The sequence below is a fragment of the Daldinia loculata genome (assembly GCF_022478755.1).
Source record: "Daldinia loculata strain CBS 113971 unplaced genomic scaffold F4817scaffold_24, whole genome shotgun sequence".
NCBI classification, from domain to species: domain Eukaryota; kingdom Fungi; phylum Ascomycota; class Sordariomycetes; order Xylariales; family Hypoxylaceae; genus Daldinia; species Daldinia loculata.
The window spans coordinates 82,263-108,344 of record NW_026054878.1 but is presented as its reverse complement, the minus strand read 5'-3'; the positions used below and the strand labels follow the sequence as shown (position 1 = coordinate 108,344).

Genomic DNA, 26,082 nt, shown 5'->3' with positions numbered 1-26,082 from the left:
ATTTATTTATTAATAATAATAATTAAAATACGTTATTAAAATAATATTAACTTTATTTTATATTTATAATTTTATATTATTAATTTTAACGTTATATTAAAAATTTTAATATAATTATAATATATATTTATTAAAATAAAATAAATTTTAATATTATTATTAATTTATTAAACATTTTAATTTAAAGATATTTTATAAATAATTTTATTAATATTAATAATAAAAAAATCGTATAAAAAAATTAAAAATTTTCTATTATTATAACTTTAATATTATTAACTTTAATAATCCATTTTTTTATATATTAAAAAAAAGATTTTAAAAAAATAAAACCGCTTTTTATTTAATTATACAATAAAAATTACAGTAATTTAAATTAAATACGTTTAAATGGTATAATAATTATTAAATAATTAAACAATTATTTATATAATTTAAATTATAAACTTTTAAGTTTATAATTTATTAAAATTAAACGTAAATTATAAAATATATATAAATTATATTATTATATTATTTATTAAAAAAATTAAATAAACATATTTATTATATATAAGTTATAAATGTAAAATATATTACCAATTATTTAATTTATTAACTTTATATATTTTATCATTAAATGTAATATAATTATAACTGTAAAAAAAACTTAATGTTAACGTTTAATTATTTAAAAAAACCTTTAAAAGCGAATTATACGTTTATTTTACTAAAATATATAAGTACCATAACGGTAAAATGTGGGTTCGTGGAATGATTTAACAATGTCGGAACGGTTGATAAAAGTGGAACGTTCCGCGGATCTAAAGCCTCTGATTGGCTGGATCCAGATATTAGTGGGGCGTTTCTTATGTAAGCAAGGTTTATTTTAAAATCGCATGTGAAATCGTTCCGCAAATGTAGGTAGCGTTCCACAATTTGTAATCATTCCGCATGATATTTTTCGAAAAAAAAAAATTTTTTTTCTAAGTTAAAATTTTACCTTTTCGAAAGTAAAGGTTATAAGGGCTAAAATCAAACAAATTTTCATTCCGAAATAATTCGATGAGATTGGCCACCTCGTCCCATTAGCTCAAACGTTTAAACTTTAAACCTTATTAATTGTGGGGTTTATAGTTACACAAACGCGGGAGCTGTGGGTTCGAGGCCCAGTCTTTTCACTTTTTTTTAATTTTTTTACTTTTACCCCACTTTTTCACGTGAAAGTCACGTGAAAGTCACGTGAATAGCAAAATCGTTCTATTTTACGAAACCATTCCACATTTTGGAATCATTCCACGATGTTGGAACGATTGGGTCTGAATTCAATGATTATTATACATGGTATAATTACAGGTGGGTTGGAAGCGTTCCACGAACCCATAGAGCCCCGCTATGGTACCTAGTTATATTGTATAAGTACCTCTTAAGTATGTTAGGTATAACCGTTAGTTGCACATAAAACATTGGCTGATATGGGGAGGGAAAAAAAGGGGCTGCGGGTGCTGGTGAGCAGCTTACAATTTCGGTTACCGGGCTCGTCCCCTTTTACCCTATAATAACGTCTGGGATCCCCTGTTACTTTCAGTTCATTTCCATATCGTCTTTTCTTTTAATCATGTTGAGCTTCTCCATATCACTCTAGACACATAGTAACCTCTTTTTGACAGCCTTATATCCAATGGAAGATTACGGACTTTCAGCAAGGGGTACAGCAAATGTTGCGGCCATATTTCCAAAAATCAGCAACGCCGTTGCGGAGCGCGAGGAAAACCCTTGCATTGACATGGGAACATCCGAAAATTGGCTGCTCCGGAATGAACTTGTGCAGTTTTACAAGAGGGCCGTGGAAGACAGTTTCTCCGCTAGGGTATGACTCTATGACCATTAATAGGTGTATACTACTAATAAGGACATAGCACCTATCGTACTCTACAGGGTTTGCAGGTGATCCAGACCTATTAGAGGCACTAGCACAATTCTTCAACACTTACTTCAAGCCATGCATTCCCGTACAAAAAGGGGACCTTGCGACCGCGCCTGGCGCGGCCTATTCGCTGGACGGCTTGCTTTATAACATCTGTGAGCCGGGAGACGGTTTACTGATACCCACTCCCTGTTGGAGTAAGCAGTGTGGCGTCTCTGTCATAAGTCGTATCAATATTAACCATCGCGTAGACGGGTTTGACTGGTTACTCAATGTTAGGTCAGGGGTCCAACCGGTTTTCACCCAACTGGAAAGCTTCGACGATGCCTTCACGCCAAGGCTGGTCCAAACATTGGAAAAATCCATTTATGAATCTCCCCACCCGATCAAAGGACTACTCCTCACAAACCCGCATAATCCGTTCGGCAAGTGTTACCCAAAGAGCCTCATCATAGAAATCCTGAAATTTTGTAGCAAACACAGGATACATTTTATTTCGGACGAAATCTATGCCCTGTCTCGCTTTTCGAGTCCGGATATACCTACTCCAGAACCCTTTGTATCGGTATTACAGCTGGACGTGGCAGCTTTGGATTGTGACCTGTCACATGTTCATACAATTTGGAGCGTAAGCAAAGACCTGGGTTCTAGTGGTCTTCGAATGGTAACTATCTCCCTATTTTCTACCTTCCCTGATTCCCATTCCAGTTCTCGTCCTCGTATTAACTCTAGACTAGGGATGCTGCATTAGTCAACAAAACAAGCCTCTCGTAACCGGGTTGGCATTAGTCTCAAATACTCAAATGTCATCCCTAACAGCTATTGCAGTTACCCATCTTCTAACGTCACAGGAGCTTCCAGGCCTCTTAGCACTGAATTCTCAACGCCTGGCCGACGCATACGCGAAGGTGACGTCGATGTTGAAAAGGCGCGGCATCCAGTACATCCCAGGGAACATGGGTCCATTCCTGTTCGCAAGGCTAGCTCCTTATGCTAGTAAGGACGACGAGGAAGCGGAGTTTGTTATAGGGTGCAAAGCTGCCGGGGTTAATATCTCGCCAGGAAGAGGATACCATGTTCCCGAGGGCGAGAAAGGCTGGGCGAGAATCAACTTCGCACTTCAAGAAGATCAGCTAGCTGAAGGGCTCCAGAGACTTGCGGCTGTACTAGATCATTCGTTGAAAACTCATGAGGGAGGGACCAACGTGCTTCTGGGATGAAATATACCAAACGTTCTATTCATCTCCTCGTGAAGTAACTTCCGGCTAGACATAATATAGCAGCTCCAACTAACATTGATGCAACAATGAAGACGCTATTTTGGCTTATGGAACTCTGTATAACGCCTAGGATTATAGATGAGAATAACCCACCCAGGCTTTCCATTATAGCTAGCCCAGCTAAAGCAGAATCTTTTGAACTAGCTATTGCGACCGTATAGCTCTTAATGAAACTGGGAGCAGCCAGTCCCAAAGCAACCAAAATAATCAAAACATATATATGCCATTCCGTCTTTATCACTAGGAAGGCAGGTAAAGTAACTGCCTGGATAGACATAGATAGAACCGCGTAGAACATGTTGCTATAGAACATGTAGGCCGTAGATCTAGTCTTGACAGTTGCTTCAACGTCAGCGTTACAGGTATTTCCTGCAGTCCCCACTGCTCCAAGTAGGCTTAGCACAACATGTAGCCATGGGATTATATAAAATACGGTGAATAGGCAAATTGAAGATGTACCCGCAGCTATGGAAACGATATAGCTGTTCTCTACGCTTGTAAACCCAAACTTCAAGGTCGCATATACCATGATAGCAGGGAAGAGGTAGGCTTGTGCGGTGTTGTAGAAGAAGATGGCCAGGCTTGCAAAAAGAGCAGTTGGTTCATAGACCAGGTATCGGATGGGTGTAAAAATCGAAAAAGAGCCTACGGCATCTCTCCCTCGATGGGACTCAGAGTGATCTCCATAGTCGCTCTCTGTTACCGGAGTCAATCCGGGAACAAAAGCAAGAAGGTAGAAAAGTGAGGATCCCAGCAACGTGAAAGCTAAGAGAAAGCTGAATAGGAAATGTGGTAACAATGTGACAAGCGCTGGGCTTATCGACATGCCAATCATGTATAGCGCTAATGAGGTCCCCATCAACCGTGGAAATCGACTCTCATCCCCAGCTCGGACGTAGACAGCAGCCAGAGTATAATGCAGTATATTGTCGGTTGCTAAGCCTTCAAATATGCGGCCTGCTATTGCGATGTAAATATTGTGGAAGATTACTTGATATAATATTTGTTAGTCTTCTAGTCATCGTGATTGATAGGCCGAAGTTTGGACTGGGAATCTTACCTCCAACCGACAGTACTATGACGCTTAACCCTCGACAGATTAACCATAGACACAGCCCTAATTTTGGATTGGTCTCCGCCCACTGTCGAAGAAGGCAAATTGCCACGATGCTGATCGAATTAGATAGCGTAGTCGCAATAGCAACGGCACCGGCGTAGCGATTTCGCTCGTTGTCCTCGCAATGGGTTGGATCCGTGCATAGGATGCTAGCGTATGCATATACGGTGGACGCAGAAGTGGCGGATATAGCAAACGCCGCTATAAATGCTATGGGGAGAACATAATAAACGCGCTCCTTGGTGGTCACCTTATTCTGTGGTGGCGTAGAGTGGGGAGACGTAGGCGACACTTTGGAAGTAGGAGCGCACGGATCTACACCGCTGGTGTTAGGAGTGTGATATATGAGCAAGGGGGATCTTTCTAGATCGGGCACTGATTCCATATTGCTGTAATCTTCCATTCGTTATGCTCGAACCGGAACACTGACAATGTATCGGAGACGATATACAAAAAGATTTAGAGGTCAGGTATGGACTCTAAGTTCGGATGTGATCCTAACTATGGAAGTAGAATAGGAGATATGAGGAGGGAAGGTCATTTCGACCGTCCAAGCAAAGGGTGACGATAATGGAAAAACTGCCTCATGCAATACGACCTGGCAAAAATCGAGCCTCCGGGACGCATATTCAGAGATCAACAGGTTCCCTACCTGCGTGGTCAATCATACATCTTTGTCGCTCTGTACCTAGGTACATGCCGGTGGAGTAGGTATCGACTATGTCTGCCCGAGGACTGGAAAGCTAGTACTCGAGTTTTACTCGAGCTTTAGCTCCCGGGGCAAATAGAAAGATACTACCCGGTGCATAGTCTCCCTAATCTCCCCAATCGGGGTCGACAAGACGTTGGGGAATTTGAGAGAGCCGGTCTCCGGTGTCTTCGGGTTCCGAGTCTGCATCCCGGTTTTAGTGCGGACCGAGTGGGTCAAAATGGGTACCGAAAATGATGTCAACGGTCCCCGGGTAGCTATGACGTAAGATAGATTCCCGATACTGCTGTATGATATTATGATATGTTTCTTGTTCTTCTTCTTCTAATTTTCCAAGGTTATGATTTGACTGTGAAGTCCATCCTCGTCCGGACTACTTGCGTGATATTTCAAAATGGCAATCGTTGAAAGCCGTATGTCCTTTTTGGAACCATGGGCTGGTAAAAAAGATGGACCATACGTCAGAATCAAAGCAGAAGAATCATTCCCTCGAACGAATTTCATCAATCAAGAGCATAGTGTCCTAGTCCGCGATGCCAGGTTAAAAAAGGGGGAGTTCAATCTCGACACCAACGGATTCGCTTTTCACTGCTGTAAACCTTTTGACGCTCAAGTCATAGACGCAATCAGAAAAAGAGATAACGGGCTAGTAGAAGAGATATACTACCCAGAAATTATAGACGTCGTCAAGCAGAAAACCGGTGCTAACAAGGTTATTGTATTTGATCATACCTACCGAAAGCGGGATCCAAGGCTTGCTACAACGGATAACCCTAACGGTAGAGAACAACCAGCTACTGTAGTAAGTCAAATCCTACTGCCTTGGAGCTTCAAGAAATAATGTAAAGTATAGGTACATTGCGATCAGTATGTAGGATTAAGCTCGGCCCATTATTTTGCTCATGGGTTTCTAGGTCCACCTTAGGCGCAATTGGAAGAATCAAGCGCCATGCGGGAGAAGATGCTGATAGATTACTTCAAGGCCGTGCGCAAATTATTAAGTGAGTAGATGAACAGCCCATTGTAGAAACCTTGCTGATAAGCTTTTCAGCGTTTGGCGTCCGTTGAATGGCCCGGTTGAAAACTGGGCATTGGCAGTAATGGACTACCAGAGCATTAGGTACTCAGAAATATATCCCACCAGTATCTACAAAGAACGATTCGAAATTCAAGGACAGACGGTGTCAGTAAACCATTCCGCCGATCAAAAGTGGTATTACCTAAACCGGCAAACCCCAGATGAAGCAACATTCATCAAAATATGGGACAATAAGGATGGCGTGGCGGAAAGTAAGTAAAATACGTGAAGGACTGTATCTGTCGCGGTAACTTGCTAATAAATTAGTGTGTCCTCATTGTGCCTTCGAGAACCCCGAAGCAGCGACTGATGCCCAGTGCCGGGAGAGTATTGAAGTCCGCTGCTTGGTATTTTACAACAGTAGTGAGATGTCTTACAAGTGAAAGGTGTTATTGGTATCCAGGAGGAGAGAAAAATAGAGCCAGTTACTTGAAGGGTGAATATACGTAGATAGATGAGACGCCAAGTCGCCTAATACAATAGGGCTTGCAATTGATCCTGCCACCTGTGAGCAGAGTTCCCTTTAGAAGTCCGATTGCTTTGCCTCTTTCTATCAGTAAAACGACAATATGCCTGTTAATTCCCTTTAGTGGATAGGAGTAACACAACCACGCAATGGAACGATCGTGGAAATTATGTCTCTTATTCCCAAGGTATTTCAGTCAGAATTCTGTCTACATATATCATCATAACGGAGGCGCATTATATACCTAGGCACCTGGATCAACATGACTCTTCATCCTCCCCTAGGTTCCAAGTTTGATAAGATACTTCATTGTCATTTTTGACCATCTTCGTCGCCTTCAAAGTGGGATTATTTGAACTATCCACACAATGTAAGATCCCCATTAACAGTCGTAAAGATGCGTAACATGCATTCATGCACTGCGCATTCCGTCCCCTCTTCCCCAAATGGGGGCATGCACAAAATCATGATATGACCACATTGCCCATACCACGGCTCTCACCATGATGATTACCCAATTTGGAGCAGTTCCCGTCTTTCTATTTTTCAAACTGGCTTTTGTAACTCTCTCCATTATTGACATAACCGGCACCCAGAAAGCGAGGAACATAGCAGCCCCAACTCGACGAAAAGGTTTTCTGGATGGATGATATACTGGTATTTGAGCTAAAAACTTTTGGTACGAGATAGGCATGTGAGATTCAGCAGCACCTTCACGGAGAAGACCCTAGCAAATGCAGTGTTAGCATGGTCCATCATGTAATAGAGCAGAACCATTCAAATACCATATACCGAATACTTGGCCTAGCTTCTCTTCTTAGCAACGTTATTAGAGATCTTGTGGCCAAGGTAGCGATAGTTCCTCGAGGAAGCTCCGTATTATCGCCATGCAGGACCTGCGCCCTTACTTCGATTTCTGCATATGCGATCCCTCCACCCTCTGATGCGAGGACCTTGGTATACATGTCGGGGGTAAGCTCATATGCTGTCCCAACCAGCTGATCATATTTCTCGTTCTCTGACTGATCGATTGGTGATATGCTTGCAAAAGCAGGCTCTGAGTATGGCACCCCAGCACTATCCAATGACAATGTCCATCCCGGGACTGTCACAGGCCTTATAGATATAGGGACTATGCCGCGGTCGTGGGTGAATTTAGTAGAGCTCAAGTTTGAGCCGTATGCAAGATACCACACACTGGTTTTTGGTGATGTCAACGTCCGAAAAACTGTCATTTTGTGGTATGGGTAGCAGTAGTTTTACCACAACTACAAGGCACTGGTTAGATGATGATGAAATGCGTTACTTGAAGTTCACGACTTGGAAAATTCAAAAGATACATCGTTTCAGGGTAAGTAAGTGTATTCTGGGAAAGGCAGGTGGCTGCGTCTTTTCATAAAGCCTACCTACATATCGGTGCCCGAAAATAGATGACTCGAAACTTACCTAGGTAATCTAATCATGGCTAATGAGATCCTGATAAGCGCTTTACTGCCACAAGCAGAGAAACGAGAGTACTTTTATTTGGAGTGTCCATCACGCCTTGATTGATGGGTATTCCAGTATCCTACTACTGAATAAGCATAGGAGTCTACTCTCCGAGTCCTCAATACTCCATACCAAATCTCGTTGGCAGCACCATATAGATACAATCGACATGGTTCTTGGAGCACCACTCCTGGGAAGAGACGATTACGGTTCACAGAATGCAGTGAAATTATTCCTTAAGCCTCTCCCCCGTGCGAATTCAGTATGCCACATCTACTTCCTTAGGGTATTTCAACAGTCTAGTCAGGAGGCACTCAGTCATGCTGTTCCATGGGACCTACTTAGCAAGACCCTTGGAACTATGGCAACCTTACTAGACACACTCTCGTTCGACGTCATGGTATCTTATCATGAGAGCTTTAGTAAATTGGGTATGGCCGACATCGATGTCAACCCACTCTACGTCTGGGTCCAAGGGTTGAAATTTAAGCTCATGGTTGAGTTTATAGTTGTCAGTGATGATCTCTTGATTGTATGATTCGAATACAGTGACGACTGCTTTGACAATAGTAATATTGTGTTGCTCAGAAAATTGGTTGTCACAGCTCTAGGAATGATTGTTGATGGCACGTCGCTCGAAATTGCAAGATGTTGTCTAGTGGCTACAGAAAACATAGAGGGATTCGCTGGTGATTTGTCGATCTGAGTGAGGTTTATAGGGTACGTCTGGAGGACCTCTAAACTTCAAAGATTGACATACATCCACTCAAATATGATACTCGTCGCAACATACATATATTATTAAACTTAAACGGCGAGATCAGATGCACTACATACGTTGTACAACGCGTATATTAACCGATGATGCATCTGTCGTTGCGTTCTGTAAACAATGGCACGCGTACGTGTAGGCCTTCTAGTAGGTCTATAGGCCAAGGTATAACCGATAGACATATAGGAACTAAGTGCTATATATAACACCCCTGGTGTCCAACAACACATGTACCACCTACCTCATTAACATTAAATACATTCATGCGTACATACATGTACATATGTAGCTAGCCTTATGGTTTTAAAAAATTCTAGGTACCTTAACCTATATGGAGGGTCGCGTAAGTGAACACTGCAATCGGGACCCGAAGTTCGGGGCCCGATAATATTAGTTAATGACCGGTAATGTTCCCCTTGCTTCGGAGATAGGCCCGGCCAATAAGAACTTTTGCAGGATGTGTGAGTACTTGGGCGGTTAGTTTGTATAGTGTATATACGTACACAGCCCTCGCGTCCCGAAATTGGCACCTTGGCAATTTTCTGGTATTAAGCCGCGACAGAAGTTGAACTTGGTTGCAGGGAGAATAGTCGGAATTTGCATGTGACTATTTACGGGACTATTTACGGGCGATAATAGCGTTAGCTACTAGCTCAATCTTCAGCTGACCAGACTCTGACATCGTATACCCTTTGTCTTCGAGGAAACTCTTCCGGATGGTCTCTATTGCCCTGTCCCAGTTCTCTTCATCTGATTCTAGCCATCCCGAAGCCGGGCGTCCAAGGAAACTCCACATGACCTGTGCCAGGCGCTCTGTGTCCTCCACGTTGATGTATACCTTCACTGACTTCTGCTCGATCTTCTCATTCTCAAATCCCGAGAGAGCAGCGATGTTCCCCATATGCGACCCCAGTTGCCACTGCGGTGGGTACTCTCGCAGCGGGGGTGCATCAACGCCCCGGGTTGCGAGGTGTGCGGCCTTGACCGTCTCACTGTGTGGCAGGTGAGCCCAGGACGTAAAGATTGCAGCGCCGCCCTCCTTCAGCGTCCTATGCATGTGTCGAAGTGCCGTAACCCCATCATCTTGTGTCATAAAGAGCAGAAAGTTCGCGACCGAGATATCGAAGCTCTCGCTTGCGAATGTAAGATCTTCGGCCTTCATGGCGGTGACATTTACGGGCCACTTGTTCTGGAGGGCATGGCCCCGGAGCCGCTGTAGGTAAGATTCATCGATGTCGGTGGCTTCGATGAATATATCGGGGGAATGGGGGGAACTCATAATCACAGAGGTGACTTCACCAGCTCCGCATCCGTTGTCATGGATGCGAATTCCCGGTCTAGCTAGTGCCTGAGAATCCAATACTTTAGAGAAAACATCCAAAGTAGAGTTCGAGGTAATTTCGGCATAAAGATCAACATCTTTTGTGATGGCTTGACTAGGTACAAAATCGAATGACATGGTTCCGAAATGGAATAGGCACGCCAGAAACCGCCAATGGATATTCGGTTGACGATTCCAAGATATAGAAGAACAAGGCTTTCGTTCACGAATTTACACTTGTTCAAATATATTTACGATGCCCTTCATACTAAGGTAGTCGATACCAAATTGAGGTAATCTCGTAACAATGTCAGCGTTTTCGCCTTTGGCTTGTAAACGTATAATAGTAACTTCCCGGGATCCGGCCTACGCCTGTCAGCCGGCTTCCGATCATAAATTACCTAAATTTGAATGGTGAGACTTTATCTATATTTCGTCCAGTACCACTAAAGAAACGGCCCGTCAATTCCCGGAAATATCTTGTTCCCGCTGTCGCCAATCCACTCTATCATATATCCTTTCACACCATGGGAACTCCCGGGGCCCAAGAACAATATGTTCTAGAAGGAAACGAGGGCGAACTACAGAGACTGGCCGATCAACATGCTGTACTGAAAGCTTCTATGGGCACATTGGTACTAGCACCAGTTGATTTCTCCAGCCATCTTCGCATCCTCGACTCCGGGACAGCTGATGGTGAGTTTCGACTCTAACATCTTGTATTTAGAGTACCCAGTCAGAAGCAGGAGTACCAAATTAATTCATGATGTGTTCAACAGGCTTGTGGCTGCGGGAGCTGCAGGAATCCCTTGATACATCCCACACGTACGTGGGGACGGATATCAATGCTGCTTTCTTTCCCAAGGACCACCCAGGGGTTTCTTTGCAAGTTCAATCAATAACTCAAGACTGGCCACGCGAGTGGGCATCAAGCTTCGATTACGTGCACCAGCGACTGACACTCGTTGGGGCGGGGCAGACCCCCGTCAAAGATTGCGTGGCCAAACTTGTAAACTTAATCAAGCCGGGCGGTTGGATTGAACTGATCGAAGCCGATTTTACTTGCGAATCCCCAAATGGCCCAGCTATGCAGAAATATGAGACACTGATGAAGACCTTCTTCGACACCATTGGGGTGGGAAGTGACTTCGGCAAGTCGTTGAAAGGTTACTTAGAGGATGAAGGCTTAGAAGACGTGCAAGAAAGGGCCTTTAGTATTCCATATGGAACCGTATGCCATGACGCGACCCTGGCTGAGAAGGGCTCGTCACACTTACTGTCAGCACTGAAAGGTGTTTGGGCTTTCCTGCATGGTGAGTATTCGACGGAATTCTATAATAAGTGTCCAAAAATATATATCCATATATCTAATAGACTTAGGGAACACTAGCAAAAGTCTGGATGGAGAGTTTAGGGCGTTGCGGGATGAGGTTGAGAGAGAGTTAGAAGACAGAGGAGTTCATGTGAAAATGGTGGCAGTGTGGGCTCGACAGCCTGTTAGAAGTTAACTTGCAGTTCTCTTGATGGCCGGGTAGCGTTATAGTCAGACATATCGACAAAAGATTGACTAGTCTGTTTATGATTGTGAACTACAAAATATCCGAACAGACTCGTATATATTAGGTATACTATAGAGGTATACTAAAATAGTTTGAACAAATCCTATTCTGTGCTATCTCCGAATCAGACAAGTAGTACGTAGTGCAGACACGACATGGCACACTACGTGAAGTTGTCTACTTCTTAGCGACAGCAACACAAGCGACCATCTTAAGTAAAGTCTCGCCCTTCTCATTCTTCGAGATCCCGTCACCACTCGTCAGCTGCTCCACGATATCCTCGAGGGCCTCATCCCACTTATCCTCGTCGTTCTGGGTCCATCCACCTGGTACGTTACCTAAGTAGCTCCACGCCAGCTGCGCCCATCTCTTGAGATCGGGTACCGTCAAGTAGCATTCCTTATTCGAGCAGGTAATATTCTCGTTCTTGAATCCACCAGCCTGGAGCGCCGTTCGCAAATCGCCTTCATCGTAATGCTCTAGGGGAAGAAGAACAGGCATAGGGGCATCCTTGCCTCGCGTGCGCCAGTGTGCGTGTTGCAGGGCCTCGACATGAGGCATGAATATCCAGACAGTAGCAACAGCAGTACCACCCGGCTTAAGTGTGCGGTAGATATGTTTTGCAGCTGCGTTCTGGTCGCCGATGCAGTGGAAGGCGAAGCTAGTTATGGAGTGGGTGAAGTGATCGTCAGGAAACGTAAGTTGTTGAGCTGACATGACGGCAGCGGTAACGGGCCACCCGTTCTTGTCCGCTACTGCCGCGCAGCCCTTCACGAATTCGGGATTAATATCGGTGGCGTCGATGTGAATGTTGGAAGGGTTCATGCTCATGATGGTCTCTGTAACAGCACCGGAGCCGCAGGCATTGTCGTGGATCACGGCGCCCTCGGAGATGGCAGGGATTAGATCCAGACAATACTTGATGGAAGTCTCGCTGACACCTCCCTGAAGCTCAGCCAGATGCTCGGCCTGATAGTGGGTAATTTGTTTCGGTTGGAACGCCATTGTTAGAGTCGAATGTGGTAGTCAGGATATGAATGATGAGGACTTTATGGATAGAAGAAAGAGATTTGAGGTGGAGTGATTCCCAACGAGGAATGAGATAGGGGAAAGGGAGGTTTTAATATATTTACTCAATTTTGAGCAACAAGGTAGCTACGCAGCCTCGTCTATTAAAACAGGAATAAAGAGCCTGTCGGCGCCCGATATGGTAGCGGGATAGCTACAAGCCTACAACAACCTCACATTCTAGGCGGGGGCGGCATCCGGTTTCTCAATCCCACAACGTACCTGTTGGTCCGTATGCACCTTTTAAAGGACCAATGAAACTGCTGCAATTTTGAAAGTAATGTAACCACATATAAAATTCATTGTTAATGTTTACGAGGTATATATTATACCGTTGCTTGCCGGAAAATGATAGATCAAGCAAGGGACGATTTAGCTAATAGTTTCTTTTTTACTTAACTACCTCAGGTACCTAAGGTGCCTTACCTAGGGGAGTGCCCGAGTTGACGAGGGATATTTCCTAAAGCAATTTTATTGGGTGCATTCTAAAGTTTCAAATTATCTTTTCGTTCGGCTTTTACTATGAACGTAAACTTGGGCTATTGTGCAGCTCCGCCAGGGGTGCTTCTAATCCGGGTGATTATGTAGGTACCTAGGTAATTATAGCCCCTGATACATATAAGTATTTTGGATCTCCAAACACCACCTACCTCCTATATCTACAAAACACTTAATATAAGTACCTGGGTAGTACATAATTAATGACTTAAGTCAGGCGCTTTGAGCGGCCAAATGGAGGGAGATTAAATGTTGACTTTACGTCGATACTAGCTACCCGAGTGATAAGCGCGGAAAATAATACAATCCTATGAAGAAATTCCTCCACCCAAGCCACCGTCACTGCCTATCTTCACCTCTCAGACACGATTATAAGCTTTGCCCAACATATCATTATAGCCACCAGTAGCGTCATGGAAGACATAAAGTACCTAATACGCCAGCAACACGCACTGTCCCTGTAGCCGCATCTCTTCATTGTTTGCTAACCGTATAGGAGTTTGTAACGTTAATAGCTCTTTCGTGCTTGGGGTTTGTTCCTAGGGTTGATGTCATTTCGTGTCCCTCTGCCTGAATAGATAACTTATTGCCTAGGCTGCCTAGCTCAATCTGGCTGGATGTATCTTCAAGACGACTGAAGCCAACAGTCGAATCTTGGCGGTATTTAGACTCCAAATCCGATCTTTGTGACCTATTCGCCGTACTGCGACTCCTTTGCGTGTAGGTCAACAGGCGACTGGCCATGGATCGGAATAGCGGTGAAATACCTGCTACCGCGGGCTTTAAGATGGGGACGCAACAGCAAACGATACCTATAGGAAGTTCTAGGGTTTGGAGTAGAATTGTCAGCCACAGGTTGCCAGTTACATCCTCGGGAGGAATTCCGCTTAGATCAATCAAGCAGCTTATTTTTAACAGAGATATTATTGTAGCTCTAGTACACTATTAGGCCCGACCACGAGAAGTTAAGGGAATGGGTGAGACTCACATAAGGCCCAGCGTCAGCAGAACGGATATGACAATCTTGCTTCGTGTCGCTACCTGGAGGTTCCAGATCAGAGGCAAAGGAAGAACGAGGATGGCCAAGTCGAACAGGCAGTGTATCAGTCCAATGGAGGTACAGTATGGCTTTGAGGAAACGCAGTGGCCTGGTTCTGACGGATTCCACGTTTTGCTGACAGGTAGGCAGGAAAAGACTTCTGAGAAGAAACCAGCAATACCGAACGCCGCAATGAGAGCAATAAAAACGTAACAGATTCGACGGAAGGGAGCATGAACCCCGAAAATTCGGACATAGAAGGACAGAATGGAGAGTTGGACGATAGTCACAGTCACAATCCATAACGAGAAGTTCGCGAGGACAATCTAGAAGGGAAAAAAACAGATAATTCGTCAGATGCAACCTTCATTACTTAAGGTCAAGTATGATCAATGTGATTTATTGTACCTTGAGGAACGTCGCCAACGCATTCGGGTTGGTGCTAATAACTGTTGACATTGGAAGGCCGGCACCTCCCACAAAGACAGCCGCGAGGTTGACTCCTTGGAATGCCCATGTCAATACCTGCGGAATAGTAAATACCTAGGTACATATTCAAAAATCACACAGGACGTGAACACTTACAAGTGAGGTAAGACATAGCCAGTCGTCCCACATGAGTTTTAGCTGCTGTAACTGCCTCGCACGGAACCGCAAAACGACACAAACTGTCGCAACGAGTACTGCTACAACTGGGAAAATGACAATCATCAACTGATGACTGTTCGTTGCTTTGAACATGATGTCAATTTTCCTCGACGATCCCCTCTTGATTATAATAGCAGGTAGTGGAATGTACGATGTGTGGTTATTGAGCAATAAAATAGGGTTGAGCAGCTTGAAAAGCAATTGTTTCTTGTACAGAGTGAATGTGACGGATATCTTATGCTGTGTCACTACGGTCACCTTTCGATTGGGGCCGGGATTGGGGGAAGAAAGCCTTTGCTTCGCCGCATTTCGGTGCCCGGCTGAGATATCAGCCAGCGCAAGAAAACTCACGTTCTGTATGGTATAATCCTGTAATGTCAGGATTGCTTGCAGCCACATGAATGAAGCAATATTCGCACCTAGCCCCGCTCTAGCTGAAAATGAAAATAGTACACGCGACCCTTTAGGTTATTTCTAGTTGTCCCGTACGTAGACATAATAATCAAAGTCATCACCATTCTATTTGCGAATAATTGTTTATAGTTCCCACAAATTAGCCTAATATCTACCATTGACACTTGGATCCTGTTATTTGTTCGCAACCCGTGGTATGCTTCTTGCTAACCCACACCCAGCATATGATCCCATGCTCATGGCATTTGGAATATTTCGCAATGGTGAACAGCAGTCGCCAGCAGCGAACACTCCCTGAATGGTGGTGGAGTTAAAGGGTGGGTTAACCGTGACACCAATGCCAGGAGAAAGTTCGCAGCCTAACTGTAGGGGCAATGTGCTATCTAACTCCAGGTCTGGTTTATGTACGATAAAAGCGTGACTTTCTTGCTCGCCGCTGTCGAATTCGATTACCAGCCCGCTTCCATCACGACCACCGTGTAGCTGTTTCACTTTCCTGTTATCTACATGTAGCCCGCTGTCGAGTTTAGCCAATATCTCAGCTGCCAATGGCTGGTTGTCATCCGTGTATATTGTGACAGTGTCTGCGAACTTAAGAGCATCGCGGGCGTTTGTGAGGGCGTGCGCGTGGTTAGAAAGCAAGCCTACCGCAAGCAGCCCGGCGGTCGTGGCGCCACGCTGCTCGTACCCATAGCAGAACATGCAATTGAAGCTAGATATGAGTGCCGGGGTCAATATCCAACATCTAGGGACCCTCTAAGGCTATGTGAATGACTTACATGGTAGTCCCATAATGATCTGCGTAGCCAGGGATATCTGGATATTTTTCAATGACTCCAGTTGCTAGTAAAATCTTCCGAGATGTCCATTTACCACCGGCTTCATCTATGACCTCGAAAACATCATCCAGTACTTTCTTAGCGTGGATCGCGCGAGAGAAAATAAATTCAACGAGACCTGTCTCTCGAAGTTCTTTGCGCGATGCTTCCCTAAAGCTACCCGGGTTTTGATTCTCCCATCCAGACGTGAGGCGGGTCTGGGCAGAAAGGGCATTGCGAGGAGTACCATCGTCGAATATCAGGCAAGTATGCAGGGCACGGTATAACGTAAGAGCCGCTGAAAGGCCGGCATGGCTCCCACCGATAATAATAACGTCGTAAGTCTTTTGTTCTTGGGCCATTTTCGACAGGATGATAATGGAGTTGACAGTCGAAAAAATTATGGAAACAGTCACGCACTACTGCTTTGGATTACTGATAGTTGAGCGAAGTTGCCCCGGACTCTTTGGTAGCCCCACCAAACCGGGAAGAATGAAGCGGAGCGGATCGGTCACCGGATATTTGGGCCCACTTAGACGGTGCTGCGACGGGAGTATCCACTAACGGCTCCCGGGCACAAATTGTAAAACAAGTAGTTCGATTTAATATTTCTATGATATACATACCTAGTGAACCTACCAATTGCCGAAGATTTAATTGATTCAAGCCCAATTACGTCTCTTACTACAACAATATGGCGTCAACTGATTCATCGAAAGTCTTTGATGCTCTGATCGTAGGTGGAGGAATATCCGGACTTGCAGCCGCTCTCACACTGGCTAGGCAGCAACACACCGCAGTCGTTCTTGACTCACAGGTCTATCGAAATGCTCCGAGCCCACATATGTACAATGTTCTAACATGGGATCATGAAGACCCGCAAGACTTTCGGGCTGCAGCGAAGAAGAACATCTTGGAATACTACTCAACTATTAACTTTCAAAAGGTCGAAGTTGTATCTCTCGAGGAAGTCAAGAGCACCGCCACTCAGCAAACATTCAGGGCCACGGACCGAAATGGTGGATCTTGGTTTGGAAGGAAAATCATCCTTGCTAACGGCGTCCGTGATGTCTTTCCCGATATAGAAGGTTACGCGGAGTGTTGGGCTAAGGGAATGTGAGTCTTACTGGTTACTTCTGATGTACAGAGCGGCGTTTTGCTAAGTTAACCCCAGATACCACTGCTTCTTCTGTAAAGGATATGAAGCAAAAGGTGTCTCGACGGCCGGGATTTTGGCTCTTCCAGACCTAACCAGCGCTCCTGCCATCTTGCACGCTGCTAGAACGGCATCCCGGTTCGCAAAGTCTATCACAATCTATACGCACGGCTCTCACGAGTTAGAGCATGCTATTCAAGAAGCTCAAAGATCAAACCAGTTGTTCAAAGTAGACAACAGGAGTATCACAAGGTTTGAGAAAGGACCAGGGTTTGCAGATGTCATAATCCATTTCGAAGGAGGCGAAAAGGCTACCGAGGGATTCCTGGGACACAAGCCTAAAACAGAGCCGAAGGGGGACTTCCATAAACAACTTGGACTCGAAATGACTCCGATGGGAGATCCCGTAAGCAAACCTATCTTCCTAGAAACGACAAGAAAGGGTGTCTTTGTGAGTGGGGATGGAGCGTCCCCTATCAAGATCATTCCACAGTCCCTATTCTCTGGTTCGGCAGCAGCAGCGGCAGTCTGTGCGCAGATTCAAGCCGAGGACGCCGGTCAACCTTGCATTTTCTAACCGATGGGGTGGAGGTATCCTGTCAAGTAGCTTTCTTTATCGAGGTATAATCGATTCTATTTCCCTTTTGTTTATGATTACTTGTAGTTGATTGATTACTGGACCTCAGCGACTTTTTCAGGCCAATCTAGGTCAAATAAGCGCATGTACCTGGCGAGCGTACTATTAGAACGTTAAGATGAAGCAGTATTGGTATCAAATTCCAGATGGTCTGATTGATTGTGTTGAGGTCGTGAGAACGCGCTATGCACGAATAATTACAGGAGAACAGAGTTTCCAGGCCACCTAACACATGTATATTTACAAACAATTGATTCAGCATCCAATGGATCATGCCTACCTAACCTATGTTACACCGCGTGGGCATAATTTCATCATTTTGAAGCTCGGAACCCGACCGGTAGCCGTGGCGGTGGCAGGTTCCAGTTGCATAGGCGAGGCAATGTACCACGGCCTGAACCCTCATAACAGGCGACTTAGGGAGTGATTCTTACCACCTCAGTCCACCTTATAATGATAGATCTTTGTTTCTCGGGGTTTATGCTAGTATTCTGAAATCATCTACAATTCACTCCTCGGGTGTCAGCCCCATTAGTTATCAAGTTTTTTTTTCTTTCTAAAATATTCCATCCCAACCACTTGAAAACTACGACTTGACCTTTACTCCTAGGGACATATTCGCATTTTAAGTTACGCGCCCATGGCTAATGAACTGAAAAATGACGAGCCCCTAGATTCGGCGGTACAGGTTTCGGCCATAGACTCCCTAGCCGAAAACCCGTCTCCTGTCCCGGTTGTAGAACTTACGCCTAAAACTTCAAGAGGCTTGCGGTTCTGGCTCATCATCCTATCTGGTTGCTTGGTTGATTTTACGACTGCCTTAGACGCCACCATAATTACCACCGCACTCCCTAAGATCACAGCTGCGATTCATGGAGAGCAACAGTATGTCTGGCTGGCGAACACGTATGTCCTCGCTTCGACAGCCGTGATGCCGTTCGTCGGACAGACGTCCAACATCTTCGGTCGCCGAATGCCAATGATCATATCTGTGATACTCTTTTCCATTGGCAATGCTCTTGCTGGCGCCTCGGTCAGCTCTGCCATGCTAATAGCATCAAGGGTCGTCACCGGACTTGGCGGTGGAGGCATATTCGTGCTAAATGACTTGATTATCTGCGATCTCGTGCCAGTTCGGGAGAGATCCAAGTTCCTTGGCTTCCGAATTACAATCGCAACAATAGCGACTATCATTGGACCTGTTCTAGGTGGCGCCCTAGGGCAATCTTCGTGGCGCTGGGTATTTTTTATTAACCTCCCTTTCTCAGGCATAGCTCTGTTCATAATGGTTCCGTTCCTCAGATTGAAACATAAGCGAGAGCCTACATGGGCGAAGAAGTTAGCGCGCGTTGACTTTCTCGGTAATCTTATCTTTGTCGCCTCCATCATCGCGGTCCTTTTTGGGCTCATCATGGGTGGAACACTGTACCCCTGGTCATCTTGGCATATCATTGTGCCTCTGGTTCTTGGTTTCAGCGGTTGGGCCCTTTTTCACATCCATCAGGCCTCCCCCGCTTGCAAGGAGCCGAGCATGCCACCGCTGCTGTTTGGAAATCGGACTTCTGTTGTTTGTCTTTTTTTGACCTTCGTCGCTTGCGGGTTGCTAGAATGGGTGGTGTACTTTCTTCCCATCTACTTTCAAACCCTCAAAGCTGCATCGCCTCTGACATCAGGAGTCGATGTCCTTCCCTTCAGCATATTTTATGTTCCTTTGGCGGTTGTAACAGGTGGGATAATGTCAAAATTCGGCAAGTACAAGCCGATCCATTGGGTTGGGTTTGCATCTACATCCGTAGCCTGTGGACTGCTATCTATCTTGGACGCCAGTTCTCCTACAGTGGAATGGGTCTTTTTCCAGCTTATCCTTTCAGTTGGTGCTGGCTGTACTCTGATCAGTATTCTCCCTGTTATCCAAGCCTCTCTACCCGAGACATACGCGGCCACAGCGACAGGCACGTTTAATTTTGTTCGTAACTTTGGTTTCGTTTGGGGGATTACTCTCCCGTCAATCATTTTCAATGCACGCATTGATCAGAATCTTCACTGGGTCCAAGATGAGGCCATCCGCCTCCAGCTCCGCAATGGTGCAGCATACGGCTTTGCAGGTACAGGCGCAATCACCCAACTTCCTGACCAGACGATGATACAGGTGCACAGCGTATATGCATCTGCGTTGAAAACATTATGGCAAGTTGCCGCTGGAATCGCTGCCCTTGCATTCATCTTAGTGTTCATCGAGAAAGACTTGGTACTCAGCATGGAATTAGAAACCGATTTCGGAATGGAGGAAAAAAAGCAGGAGAAAGGATTGCCGGTTACCCAGCAGTAATATAGATGCCACGATCAAAATTGTGTAGTTGCCGTCGCTTAATAAACACGACTTCAGAAGCAGCAATGTACTTATCATATAATTACGTGTAATTAATACATGATTACGGGGCATAAAGGAGTGGAACGGCTTTGACGCTGGTCCCTTTTTGAAAATATTGACCAATTAATGTAGGCTTCGCTCTAGTAATAATTGATGGTATCACGATACCTCAGCTACCTGGAACGCCGGGGCCCGATGATAAAAAACACCTTTAAACCCCGGAACAAGCGTTCTCTTTGCTTTTTCTTTTCCAAAATATGTATATAGCTAAAGCACATATGGGGAGCCTCGTTTCAAATCCCAATTCCCCAAACCATTGATCTTGATATGGGACATGCCAAAATGTCTTTTCCCTCGTGTTCCTCGACTTACGAAGACTGTATCAAGCAGAGCGAAAGCCAGACACGGCGAGTGTGTTGGGATTTTCCCAGGAGGATTAAATACACTATAGCTGTTTCCCTCATATCCCTAGTGTTTCTAGCTTTCTTTCTCCGTCGCCCAGAGACTTTTGTTCTGGAGCAATGTGGCACCGAGGATTTATTCGACATGGCCCCTTTAATTGGTCAGTTTATTAGCATTAACAACACATTCACATAAGAGTTCCTTTTAAAGTGTTGACATTTCCCATTACTAGATGGCCACAATGATTTTCCAATATGGATCAGAGCCTTCTACAACAATCACATATATCAACAAAACTTCAGTCAAAGTCGAAAACTTTATGGGCAGGTTGACTTCCCTCGTCTCCGAACGGGAAATCTACGAGGTCAGTTTTGGAGTGTATATGTGGAGTGGTACTTCTCCCTATCCCAGATGTAAGCACCCTATGTCATCCCTAACAGCGTATTAGTCCAAGTGAACATGGAAATTACTCGGACGGCGTTTACAGAGAAATTGTACATGATACTTTGCAACAGATTGATCTTGTTCATCGATTAGTGAAAGAGTATCCCAACTTTCTGGCGCATGCGTCTTCAAGTAACGACATTCGAAGGATATTTCGTTCTGGTTCACAAATAGCTTCGCTACTAGGTGTTGAAGGTTTGCATCAACTTGGCAATAGTGCAAGCATATTACGCATGTACTATTCCTTGGGCGTTAGGTACGCAACCCTTACTCATACTTGCCATAATGCCTATGCGGATAGCGAAGAACCTTTGACACCACTTCATGGCGGTCTGTCAGAGGCTGGGAAAAAGATGGTAAAAGAAATGAACCGCCTTGGAATGATTGTGGATCTATCACATACAAGCTTTAAAACACAGCGTGATGCTCTGGATATATCAACTGCACCTATCATTTTCTCCCACTCAAACGCATACACGAGATGCACTCATACTCGAAATGTTCCAGATGATATACTCTGGTCTCTTAAGAAAAACGACGGTATCATAATGGTAACATTCTATCCTTCGTTCTTAGAGAATGATCCCACGAAGGCTACATTAAGTTCGGTCGCCGACCATATTCAATATATCGGTAGCATGATAGGATATCGACATGTTGGGATTGGGTCTGATTTTGACGGCATGGCATCAAGTCCTAGGGGTCTAGAAGATGTTTCGAAATATCCAAATCTCGTCAAAGAATTACAATTACGAGGACTTCGAAGGGACGATATACTAGGTGTGATGGGTCTTAATCTTATTAGAGTGTTGGATCGAGTGGAAGTTGTTGCTGCGTCAATGATCATGGTTCATCCTCTGGAGGACGATGTAAAGCCTTTTTTCTGAGACTTAGCCAGCACTCTAGTTCAACACACATTTCTTGATTTAATATTTTGATCATTCCCTTACCCTTACCTCGACTTTCATGGTGGAACCGGTACGTAAGCTTCGACAAATGGCCTTGTGAGCGGGAAGGGCAGAAAAGATCCAGTGCCGACCCGAAGCTTAAGTACGGCATCACCTACCAGGGGTAGACTCCACCACATAGACAAAAACACCCAGACATAACCCACTATGCTGTAATATTTCGGAACCCTCCCTTTACTCTCGCTCGCACTATTTCTATGCATAGCCCATATCGTAATATCCTCAACAGTAATCGCAACGGCCTGCCACAGAAAGAACAAGAGAAATCCAATAGAACATTCTCTTGAGGTGACGTCTGATGGACGAGGAAGATGAAGTTGCCCTAAGGCGTGAAAACATCCCGAGATCAAGAAAGCGAGGTAGAGTTTGGTATAGGAAGAGAGGTTGGTGCCCCGTCGGATACCGAAGGAATCCGCGAAGACGTCAGTATACGACGTGAACATCTACGAACCGTGCAGTCAGTATGGATCTTATATGAAGTACAAGTTGGGCCCTCAGCAGACAAAGTCACCCCAACTGGTAAGGTGGTAGGGAGAAGCGCGATTCCGTTTACTTACATGTCTTAATTGCTGATGCCAAAAACTCCCCCAAAATCGCCGTACAGTGACCAGGTTCTGCATAGCCCCGAAAGCCGGCGGCCAGTCCTGGGAGAATAATTGTATTAGCGGTAGAAGCTTGCTAAGACACATTGCTTTACAATTACCTCTGCTTTGCTTAGTTTGAATAAGACGAAGATAAATGCCCCTTGCGCATACTGCATACTCAACATAAAGTATGGTAGGAATGCAAATGAAAAGGTCTTTGCTAGACTCCAGCGCCAATCATGGTGTTTAATGGTCAAGTGTTTACTATTTATGTGTCCAGCTTGACCGTCAGGACTAGTTAAATTCAATCTTCGATGAATTTCGAACAAAAGATCCGCCATGCAGAGGCATCCGATGAATTTCCCGAGCTGAGCGGCTAGAAACTGTGATCGAGTCATCTTCGGCGACCCCGGTATATTCTTAACTTGGTGATTCCACCTAATACCACGTTGATTGAACATCAGGACTGCCGCCCACCGCATCTTCTTCCATCCAAAGGCCGAATATGCCTGTGCCTCCCGCGTAGGTCCATTAGCTCTCCAAAACCTCTCTTCGGGGCCACAGGGTCCAGAGAACATAAGCTTGGACAATACGGCCATGTAGAATGACCAAGCAAGAGAAAAGGGCTGCGCTAACCCAAAATCATTAGTAAAGTGTGGGTGAGCGTTGCAGTAAGTAGCCAGGGCGATGATGAGTGACGCAAAACACAATCTTCGGCCACGAAATGGGGGACATGTGAGCGCAACTATCTGGCAAATCCATAGTAGCACGTGTGGAAAGATCGAGGAATCAGGTTCCTTTAACTCGGTGTTGGGGAAAACAGACCCCATGTCACTTCAGGGGTACAGGATATGTTGGAATGTGTGATATAAAGAAAAGAACAAGTATACAGATACGTAGATGAAATAATGATGGCCTGGATACTTGGATGAAAAAGAATAACTTATAATCACAAAATCTTTAAGGAATGGTAGCCTCATTCTGACAATACTGACCTTTCGGTGCCCGACCGCGCCCCATTTCCCCGGCCACCCTCGCTTCACATACTTCCCGTAAGCTGCCCGAAACGAAACAGGCTATGTATTATTCATTATATATTGCTAGCCACCTAGGAGTGTGTGCTTCGAATAGCACCGTATACCTTAGGTACACACGGATTAGTCCATGGACATTGTTTTATAATGGAGTTACCTCACAATGAGTCGGCCGTGGTTCGTCTTAGTCTCATTTGCGGCATTCTCGCTGTCTTGTTACTACTCTGGACATCAAGAAGCTCGGATCCAATATACAGAAGTTTCAAGAGATATACCCCGGTGATATTTAGTAGAAAACCTATTCACGAAGTTGTCCAGATTGGATACGACGAGGTGTGTTAAGACTACATTCTAGGGGAATTTATTCATAACACTTGTCTATAGGTTAAAGGGAGGGAGCCTTTTGTTGTACGGTGGTGGGCAAATGATTTCATTGTAATGCCACCAAAATATCTGAAAGACATCAGAGGAGCCAGTTGGCGCCACCTCAGCTTCTTCGAGAGCATTAGTAATGTATTTATCAACCCCCCATTTTATGGAAAGGCATACCTAGTCCTAACGAAAGTAGTCTCTGCATCTACAGGTAAGCGCCGGTGACCTGTATACTGCCAACTCTTCACAGATGATGGTGGATGTCATAAAAAGGGGGTTGAACCCTCGAATCCGTAAGCATGCACATTCTACCATGTCTTGGGTAGTTGAGCTTACCTGTGCAGAAACATTAACGCCGCTAATCGTGAGGGAAATCGACTATTCGTTCGAAAAGCTGCTTGGGTCTAGTACAGGTAAATAATTCATCCAAAGCCTTTTGAGCTTGGAGAAGAACTGACGGCATACCTAGAATGGCAAGAAGTCAAGGCAACAGCTTTCTTTGGTGAAGTAGCGCATAGAACAGTAACGCGGGTGTTAATCGGTGAGGAGTTGTGCCGCAACGAGAGGTTCATCAGACGATCGACGGATTTCCTAGAATCCATATTTGTCACAGCTCTGGTAATCTCAAATTTGCCGTTGGGCCGCTTTCGCAGTTTCTTCGCCCGGCCTTTAAGCCTTCTTCACAGACGCAGACTTCGACATTGTATGGACATTCTACGTCCAGTTGTTAGGAAGAGGTTAAAGGACCACCGGGGGCTTCACCAGGCAAACAACATTGACGCAATTCGGTGGAATTTAGATCTTTTACCTCAGGACTTAGAATCTCTTGATGAGGATCGGTTTTTAAAGGAACTACTCCATAACCTATGGGCTGCTAGTTCTGCACCCGGGGGAATGATAACTGAGATTGTTTATCAACTTCTATCACGTCCGGAGGATATCAAGCATATTCGGGAAGAAGCTATTAAAGCCATGAATCAACACGGCTGGTGTGACAAGATGGACAACAGTCTAGTCCTCCAAGATAGTTACATCCGTGAAACGAATCGGCTCTTCCCCACTGGATCAAGTAAACTCCCTTTTCAACTTCTACGCACTGTCGCTAATCAGCCTAGTTACTTGCGTACGGACCGTCCTTGATAGCCCGTTTCGATTCTCAGATGGGTTGACTCTGCCAGTCGGTTCGCGCTTCGGGTTTCCTGCAATGGCCATTCAACGTGAACAAAACGAGATTGAGGATCCATTGAACTTTTATGGATTTCGCTTTGCAAGAAAATGCTCAACTGATACAGCTTCCGATGATAGCGAGAAGAGGTGGGCCGCTTCATCAGTAGATATGTCGAACCTACCGTCCGTGTCTCCTTCCATCGACAAGAAAAATAGTTGGCTAATTACTTTGTAGGTGGGGATATGGTAACCATGTGTGTCCTGGACGTTTCTTTGCCGTCAAGTTGATAAAATTGGTGATATCGAAGCTTCTAATCGAATACGAAATAAATTGGGACAGGAAGCAGCACGGTAGCCCAGCTAGGGTTCAGATTGAAGGGCAGTTCGTTCCAAATATGGAGCAAAGGGTGCTTCTTAGAAGGCGACGCAAGACAACTTAGTTATTCCGCTGATGCTTTAGGTAGGTAGTGCGTCTATCTACCTCCTACATGTACCTAGGTAACCAGCACAATACATAATATTAAAAGCCGAAGAAACACCCATAAGCCGCAATACGAAAAGGTCTAGGGCTAAACCTTTGTATGTAGGGTTACATGTATGTATGCACAACCTGGCCCTGCCGAAGGTCACCGATCGGGGCGCGAACTACAAATGTTAATACCACGTTATAAGGAGGGTTCTCCTTTGAGAGTTGGAGGTTATATATATCGAATCGTTTTGGTTTTAGTTATATGATATCCTTTAGTTTACTTCTAGACATCGACAC

The 26,082-nt window shown here is 44.8% G+C and overlaps 15 protein-coding genes across 15 annotated transcripts; 8 read left to right on the top strand and 7 right to left on the bottom strand.

The window, feature by feature from the left end:
- The first annotated feature begins 1,543 nt into the window (after positions 1 to 1,543).
- Positions 1,544 to 3,136, top strand: F4817DRAFT_105685 (putative ACC synthase). Its single transcript, XM_049297397.1, has 4 exons — positions 1,544 to 1,849; positions 1,899 to 2,103; positions 2,158 to 2,570; positions 2,644 to 3,136. Exons 1-4 carry the CDS (start codon positions 1,661 to 1,663, stop codon positions 3,124 to 3,126), a joined length of 1,290 nt encoding a protein of 429 aa, XP_049159075.1. The 5' UTR covers positions 1,544 to 1,660; the 3' UTR covers positions 3,127 to 3,136.
- On the bottom strand, positions 2,902 to 5,064 carry F4817DRAFT_105737 (uncharacterized protein). Its single transcript, XM_049297398.1, has 3 exons — positions 4,956 to 5,064; positions 4,247 to 4,618; positions 2,902 to 4,176 (listed from the first exon to the last, which is right to left on the bottom strand). Exons 1-3 carry the CDS (start codon positions 4,999 to 5,001, stop codon positions 3,146 to 3,148), a joined length of 1,449 nt encoding a protein of 482 aa, XP_049159074.1. The 5' UTR covers positions 5,002 to 5,064; the 3' UTR covers positions 2,902 to 3,145.
- Positions 5,065 to 5,289: 225 nt separating this feature from the next.
- Positions 5,290 to 6,597, top strand: F4817DRAFT_337286 (methyltransferase). Its single transcript, XM_049303274.1, has 5 exons — positions 5,290 to 5,814; positions 5,866 to 5,879; positions 5,927 to 6,013; positions 6,064 to 6,302; positions 6,358 to 6,597. The coding sequence occupies exons 1-5, from the start codon at positions 5,407 to 5,409 to the stop codon at positions 6,471 to 6,473; spliced, it is 864 nt and encodes a 287-aa protein (XP_049159073.1). The 5' UTR covers positions 5,290 to 5,406; the 3' UTR covers positions 6,474 to 6,597.
- On the bottom strand, positions 6,551 to 7,903 carry F4817DRAFT_337284 (uncharacterized protein). Its single transcript, XM_049303273.1, has 2 exons — positions 7,342 to 7,903; positions 6,551 to 7,283 (listed from the first exon to the last, which is right to left on the bottom strand). Exons 1-2 carry the CDS (start codon positions 7,789 to 7,791, stop codon positions 6,969 to 6,971), a joined length of 765 nt encoding a protein of 254 aa, XP_049159072.1. The 5' UTR covers positions 7,792 to 7,903; the 3' UTR covers positions 6,551 to 6,968.
- Positions 7,904 to 8,096: 193 nt separating this feature from the next.
- F4817DRAFT_337283 (uncharacterized protein) lies at positions 8,097 to 9,047 on the top strand. The gene has a single exon (XM_049303272.1). The coding sequence runs from the start codon at positions 8,214 to 8,216 to the stop codon at positions 8,580 to 8,582; it is 369 nt and encodes a 122-aa protein (XP_049159071.1). The 5' UTR covers positions 8,097 to 8,213; the 3' UTR covers positions 8,583 to 9,047.
- Positions 9,048 to 9,391: 344 nt separating this feature from the next.
- On the bottom strand, positions 9,392 to 10,550 carry F4817DRAFT_337282 (S-adenosyl-L-methionine-dependent methyltransferase). Its single transcript, XM_049303271.1, has one exon. The coding sequence runs from the start codon at positions 10,273 to 10,275 to the stop codon at positions 9,436 to 9,438; it is 840 nt and encodes a 279-aa protein (XP_049159070.1). The 5' UTR covers positions 10,276 to 10,550; the 3' UTR covers positions 9,392 to 9,435.
- On the top strand, positions 10,551 to 11,728 carry F4817DRAFT_337280 (S-adenosyl-L-methionine-dependent methyltransferase). The gene is made up of 3 exons (XM_049303270.1): positions 10,551 to 10,833; positions 10,917 to 11,450; positions 11,518 to 11,728. Exons 1-3 carry the CDS (start codon positions 10,665 to 10,667, stop codon positions 11,643 to 11,645), a joined length of 831 nt encoding a protein of 276 aa, XP_049159069.1. The 5' UTR covers positions 10,551 to 10,664; the 3' UTR covers positions 11,646 to 11,728.
- Positions 11,729 to 13,100, bottom strand: F4817DRAFT_337279 (S-adenosyl-L-methionine-dependent methyltransferase). Its single transcript, XM_049303269.1, has one exon. The coding sequence runs from the start codon at positions 12,699 to 12,701 to the stop codon at positions 11,874 to 11,876; it is 828 nt and encodes a 275-aa protein (XP_049159068.1). The 5' UTR covers positions 12,702 to 13,100; the 3' UTR covers positions 11,729 to 11,873.
- Positions 13,101 to 13,409: 309 nt separating this feature from the next.
- F4817DRAFT_337277 (uncharacterized protein) lies at positions 13,410 to 15,430 on the bottom strand. Its single transcript, XM_049303268.1, has 4 exons — positions 14,887 to 15,430; positions 14,710 to 14,826; positions 14,251 to 14,627; positions 13,410 to 14,196 (listed from the first exon to the last, which is right to left on the bottom strand). The coding sequence occupies exons 1-4, from the start codon at positions 15,346 to 15,348 to the stop codon at positions 13,737 to 13,739; spliced, it is 1,416 nt and encodes a 471-aa protein (XP_049159067.1). The 5' UTR covers positions 15,349 to 15,430; the 3' UTR covers positions 13,410 to 13,736.
- A 12-nt stretch (positions 15,431 to 15,442) lies between these two features.
- On the bottom strand, positions 15,443 to 16,633 carry F4817DRAFT_105574 (thioredoxin reductase). Its single transcript, XM_049297396.1, has 2 exons — positions 16,143 to 16,633; positions 15,443 to 16,075 (listed from the first exon to the last, which is right to left on the bottom strand). Exons 1-2 carry the CDS (start codon positions 16,541 to 16,543, stop codon positions 15,538 to 15,540), a joined length of 939 nt encoding a protein of 312 aa, XP_049159066.1. The 5' UTR covers positions 16,544 to 16,633; the 3' UTR covers positions 15,443 to 15,537.
- Positions 16,634 to 16,816: 183 nt separating this feature from the next.
- On the top strand, positions 16,817 to 18,369 carry F4817DRAFT_337275 (uncharacterized protein). Its single transcript, XM_049303267.1, has 2 exons — positions 16,817 to 17,297; positions 17,356 to 18,369. The coding sequence occupies exons 1-2, from the start codon at positions 16,876 to 16,878 to the stop codon at positions 17,912 to 17,914; spliced, it is 981 nt and encodes a 326-aa protein (XP_049159065.1). The 5' UTR covers positions 16,817 to 16,875; the 3' UTR covers positions 17,915 to 18,369.
- Positions 18,370 to 18,420: 51 nt separating this feature from the next.
- F4817DRAFT_337274 (major facilitator superfamily MFS_1) lies at positions 18,421 to 20,628 on the top strand. Its single transcript, XM_049303266.1, has one exon. The coding sequence runs from the start codon at positions 18,615 to 18,617 to the stop codon at positions 20,301 to 20,303; it is 1,689 nt and encodes a 562-aa protein (XP_049159064.1). The 5' UTR covers positions 18,421 to 18,614; the 3' UTR covers positions 20,304 to 20,628.
- F4817DRAFT_105522 (microsomal dipeptidase) lies at positions 20,489 to 22,117 on the top strand. The gene is made up of 3 exons (XM_049297394.1): positions 20,489 to 20,907; positions 20,980 to 21,139; positions 21,196 to 22,117. The coding sequence occupies exons 1-3, from the start codon at positions 20,673 to 20,675 to the stop codon at positions 22,076 to 22,078; spliced, it is 1,278 nt and encodes a 425-aa protein (XP_049159063.1). The 5' UTR covers positions 20,489 to 20,672; the 3' UTR covers positions 22,079 to 22,117.
- On the bottom strand, positions 22,117 to 23,654 carry F4817DRAFT_105531 (membrane bound O-acyl transferase family-domain-containing protein). The gene is made up of 3 exons (XM_049297395.1): positions 22,863 to 23,654; positions 22,717 to 22,803; positions 22,117 to 22,602 (listed from the first exon to the last, which is right to left on the bottom strand). Exons 1-3 carry the CDS (start codon positions 23,571 to 23,573, stop codon positions 22,156 to 22,158), a joined length of 1,245 nt encoding a protein of 414 aa, XP_049159062.1. The 5' UTR covers positions 23,574 to 23,654; the 3' UTR covers positions 22,117 to 22,155.
- Positions 23,655 to 23,883: 229 nt separating this feature from the next.
- Positions 23,884 to 25,852, top strand: F4817DRAFT_337271 (cytochrome P450). The gene is made up of 7 exons (XM_049303265.1): positions 23,884 to 24,110; positions 24,162 to 24,290; positions 24,346 to 24,442; positions 24,494 to 24,562; positions 24,619 to 25,218; positions 25,265 to 25,499; positions 25,552 to 25,852. Exons 1-7 carry the CDS (start codon positions 23,925 to 23,927, stop codon positions 25,754 to 25,756), a joined length of 1,521 nt encoding a protein of 506 aa, XP_049159061.1. The 5' UTR covers positions 23,884 to 23,924; the 3' UTR covers positions 25,757 to 25,852.
- Positions 25,853 to 26,082: the final 230 nt, after the last annotated feature.

Bases quoted from the DNA above. Each gene is read 5' to 3' on its own strand.
- F4817DRAFT_337279 (XM_049303269.1), bottom strand. From the start codon at position 12,701: ATGGCGTTCCAACCGAAACAAATTACCCACTATCAGGCCGAGCATCTG.
- F4817DRAFT_337271 (XM_049303265.1), top strand. From the start codon at position 23,925: ATGGAGTTACCTCACAATGAGTCGGCCGTGGTTCGTCTTAGTCTCATT. The intron at 24,443-24,493 runs GTAAGCATGCAC...TTACCTGTGCAG, and splicing joins GGGGTTGAACCCTCGAATCC to AAACATTAACGCCGCTAATC. The intron at 25,219-25,264 runs GTAAACTCCCTT...TAATCAGCCTAG, and splicing joins GCTCTTCCCCACTGGATCAA to TTACTTGCGTACGGACCGTC.
- F4817DRAFT_337280 (XM_049303270.1), top strand. From the start codon at position 10,665: ATGGGAACTCCCGGGGCCCAAGAACAATATGTTCTAGAAGGAAACGAG. The intron at 10,834-10,916 runs GTGAGTTTCGAC...TGTGTTCAACAG, and splicing joins CGACTCCGGGACAGCTGATG to GCTTGTGGCTGCGGGAGCTG. The intron at 11,451-11,517 runs GTGAGTATTCGA...TAATAGACTTAG, and splicing joins TGTTTGGGCTTTCCTGCATG to GGAACACTAGCAAAAGTCTG.
- F4817DRAFT_337284 (XM_049303273.1), bottom strand. From the start codon at position 7,791: ATGACAGTTTTTCGGACGTTGACATCACCAAAAACCAGTGTGTGGTAT. The intron at 7,284-7,341 runs GTATTTGAATGG...TGCATTTGCTAG, and splicing joins GGCCAAGTATTCGGTATATG to GGTCTTCTCCGTGAAGGTGC.
- F4817DRAFT_337283 (XM_049303272.1), top strand. From the start codon at position 8,214: ATGGTTCTTGGAGCACCACTCCTGGGAAGAGACGATTACGGTTCACAG.
- F4817DRAFT_337286 (XM_049303274.1), top strand. From the start codon at position 5,407: ATGGCAATCGTTGAAAGCCGTATGTCCTTTTTGGAACCATGGGCTGGT. The intron at 6,014-6,063 runs GTGAGTAGATGA...TAAGCTTTTCAG, and splicing joins GGCCGTGCGCAAATTATTAA to CGTTTGGCGTCCGTTGAATG. The intron at 6,303-6,357 runs GTAAGTAAAATA...CTAATAAATTAG, and splicing joins TAAGGATGGCGTGGCGGAAA to TGTGTCCTCATTGTGCCTTC.
- F4817DRAFT_337274 (XM_049303266.1), top strand. From the start codon at position 18,615: ATGGCTAATGAACTGAAAAATGACGAGCCCCTAGATTCGGCGGTACAG.
- F4817DRAFT_105531 (XM_049297395.1), bottom strand. From the start codon at position 23,573: ATGGGGTCTGTTTTCCCCAACACCGAGTTAAAGGAACCTGATTCCTCG. The intron at 22,804-22,862 runs GTAATTGTAAAG...TTATTCTCCCAG, and splicing joins TCAAACTAAGCAAAGCAGAG to GACTGGCCGCCGGCTTTCGG. The intron at 22,603-22,716 runs GTAAGTAAACGG...CACGGTTCGTAG, and splicing joins GGCATCAGCAATTAAGACAT to ATGTTCACGTCGTATACTGA.
- F4817DRAFT_337275 (XM_049303267.1), top strand. From the start codon at position 16,876: ATGGCGTCAACTGATTCATCGAAAGTCTTTGATGCTCTGATCGTAGGT. The intron at 17,298-17,355 runs GTGAGTCTTACT...AGTTAACCCCAG, and splicing joins GAGTGTTGGGCTAAGGGAAT to ATACCACTGCTTCTTCTGTA.
- F4817DRAFT_105522 (XM_049297394.1), top strand. From the start codon at position 20,673: ATGGGACATGCCAAAATGTCTTTTCCCTCGTGTTCCTCGACTTACGAA. The intron at 20,908-20,979 runs GTCAGTTTATTA...TCCCATTACTAG, and splicing joins CGACATGGCCCCTTTAATTG to ATGGCCACAATGATTTTCCA. The intron at 21,140-21,195 runs GTACTTCTCCCT...ACAGCGTATTAG, and splicing joins TGGAGTGTATATGTGGAGTG to TCCAAGTGAACATGGAAATT.
- F4817DRAFT_105737 (XM_049297398.1), bottom strand. From the start codon at position 5,001: ATGTACCTAGGTACAGAGCGACAAAGATGTATGATTGACCACGCAG. The intron at 4,619-4,955 runs GTAGGGAACCTG...CCAGCGGTGTAG, and splicing joins ATGTATGATTGACCACGCAG to ATCCGTGCGCTCCTACTTCC. The intron at 4,177-4,246 runs GTAAGATTCCCA...TATTATATCAAG, and splicing joins CATAGTACTGTCGGTTGGAG to TAATCTTCCACAATATTTAC.
- F4817DRAFT_337277 (XM_049303268.1), bottom strand. From the start codon at position 15,348: ATGTGGCTGCAAGCAATCCTGACATTACAGGATTATACCATACAGAAC. The intron at 14,628-14,709 runs GTACAATAAATC...TTTCCCTTCTAG, and splicing joins CGTTGGCGACGTTCCTCAAG to ATTGTCCTCGCGAACTTCTC. The intron at 14,197-14,250 runs GTGAGTCTCACC...ATAGTGTACTAG, and splicing joins CTGCTGACGCTGGGCCTTAT to AGCTACAATAATATCTCTGT.
- F4817DRAFT_337282 (XM_049303271.1), bottom strand. From the start codon at position 10,275: ATGTCATTCGATTTTGTACCTAGTCAAGCCATCACAAAAGATGTTGAT.
- F4817DRAFT_105685 (XM_049297397.1), top strand. From the start codon at position 1,661: ATGGAAGATTACGGACTTTCAGCAAGGGGTACAGCAAATGTTGCGGCC. The intron at 1,850-1,898 runs GTATGACTCTAT...ATAAGGACATAG, and splicing joins AAGACAGTTTCTCCGCTAGG to CACCTATCGTACTCTACAGG. The intron at 2,571-2,643 runs GTAACTATCTCC...ACTCTAGACTAG, and splicing joins GTTCTAGTGGTCTTCGAATG to GGATGCTGCATTAGTCAACA.
- F4817DRAFT_105574 (XM_049297396.1), bottom strand. From the start codon at position 16,543: ATGGCCCAAGAACAAAAGACTTACGACGTTATTATTATCGGTGGGAGC. The intron at 16,076-16,142 runs GTAAGTCATTCA...ACTCATATCTAG, and splicing joins GATCATTATGGGACTACCAT to CTTCAATTGCATGTTCTGCT.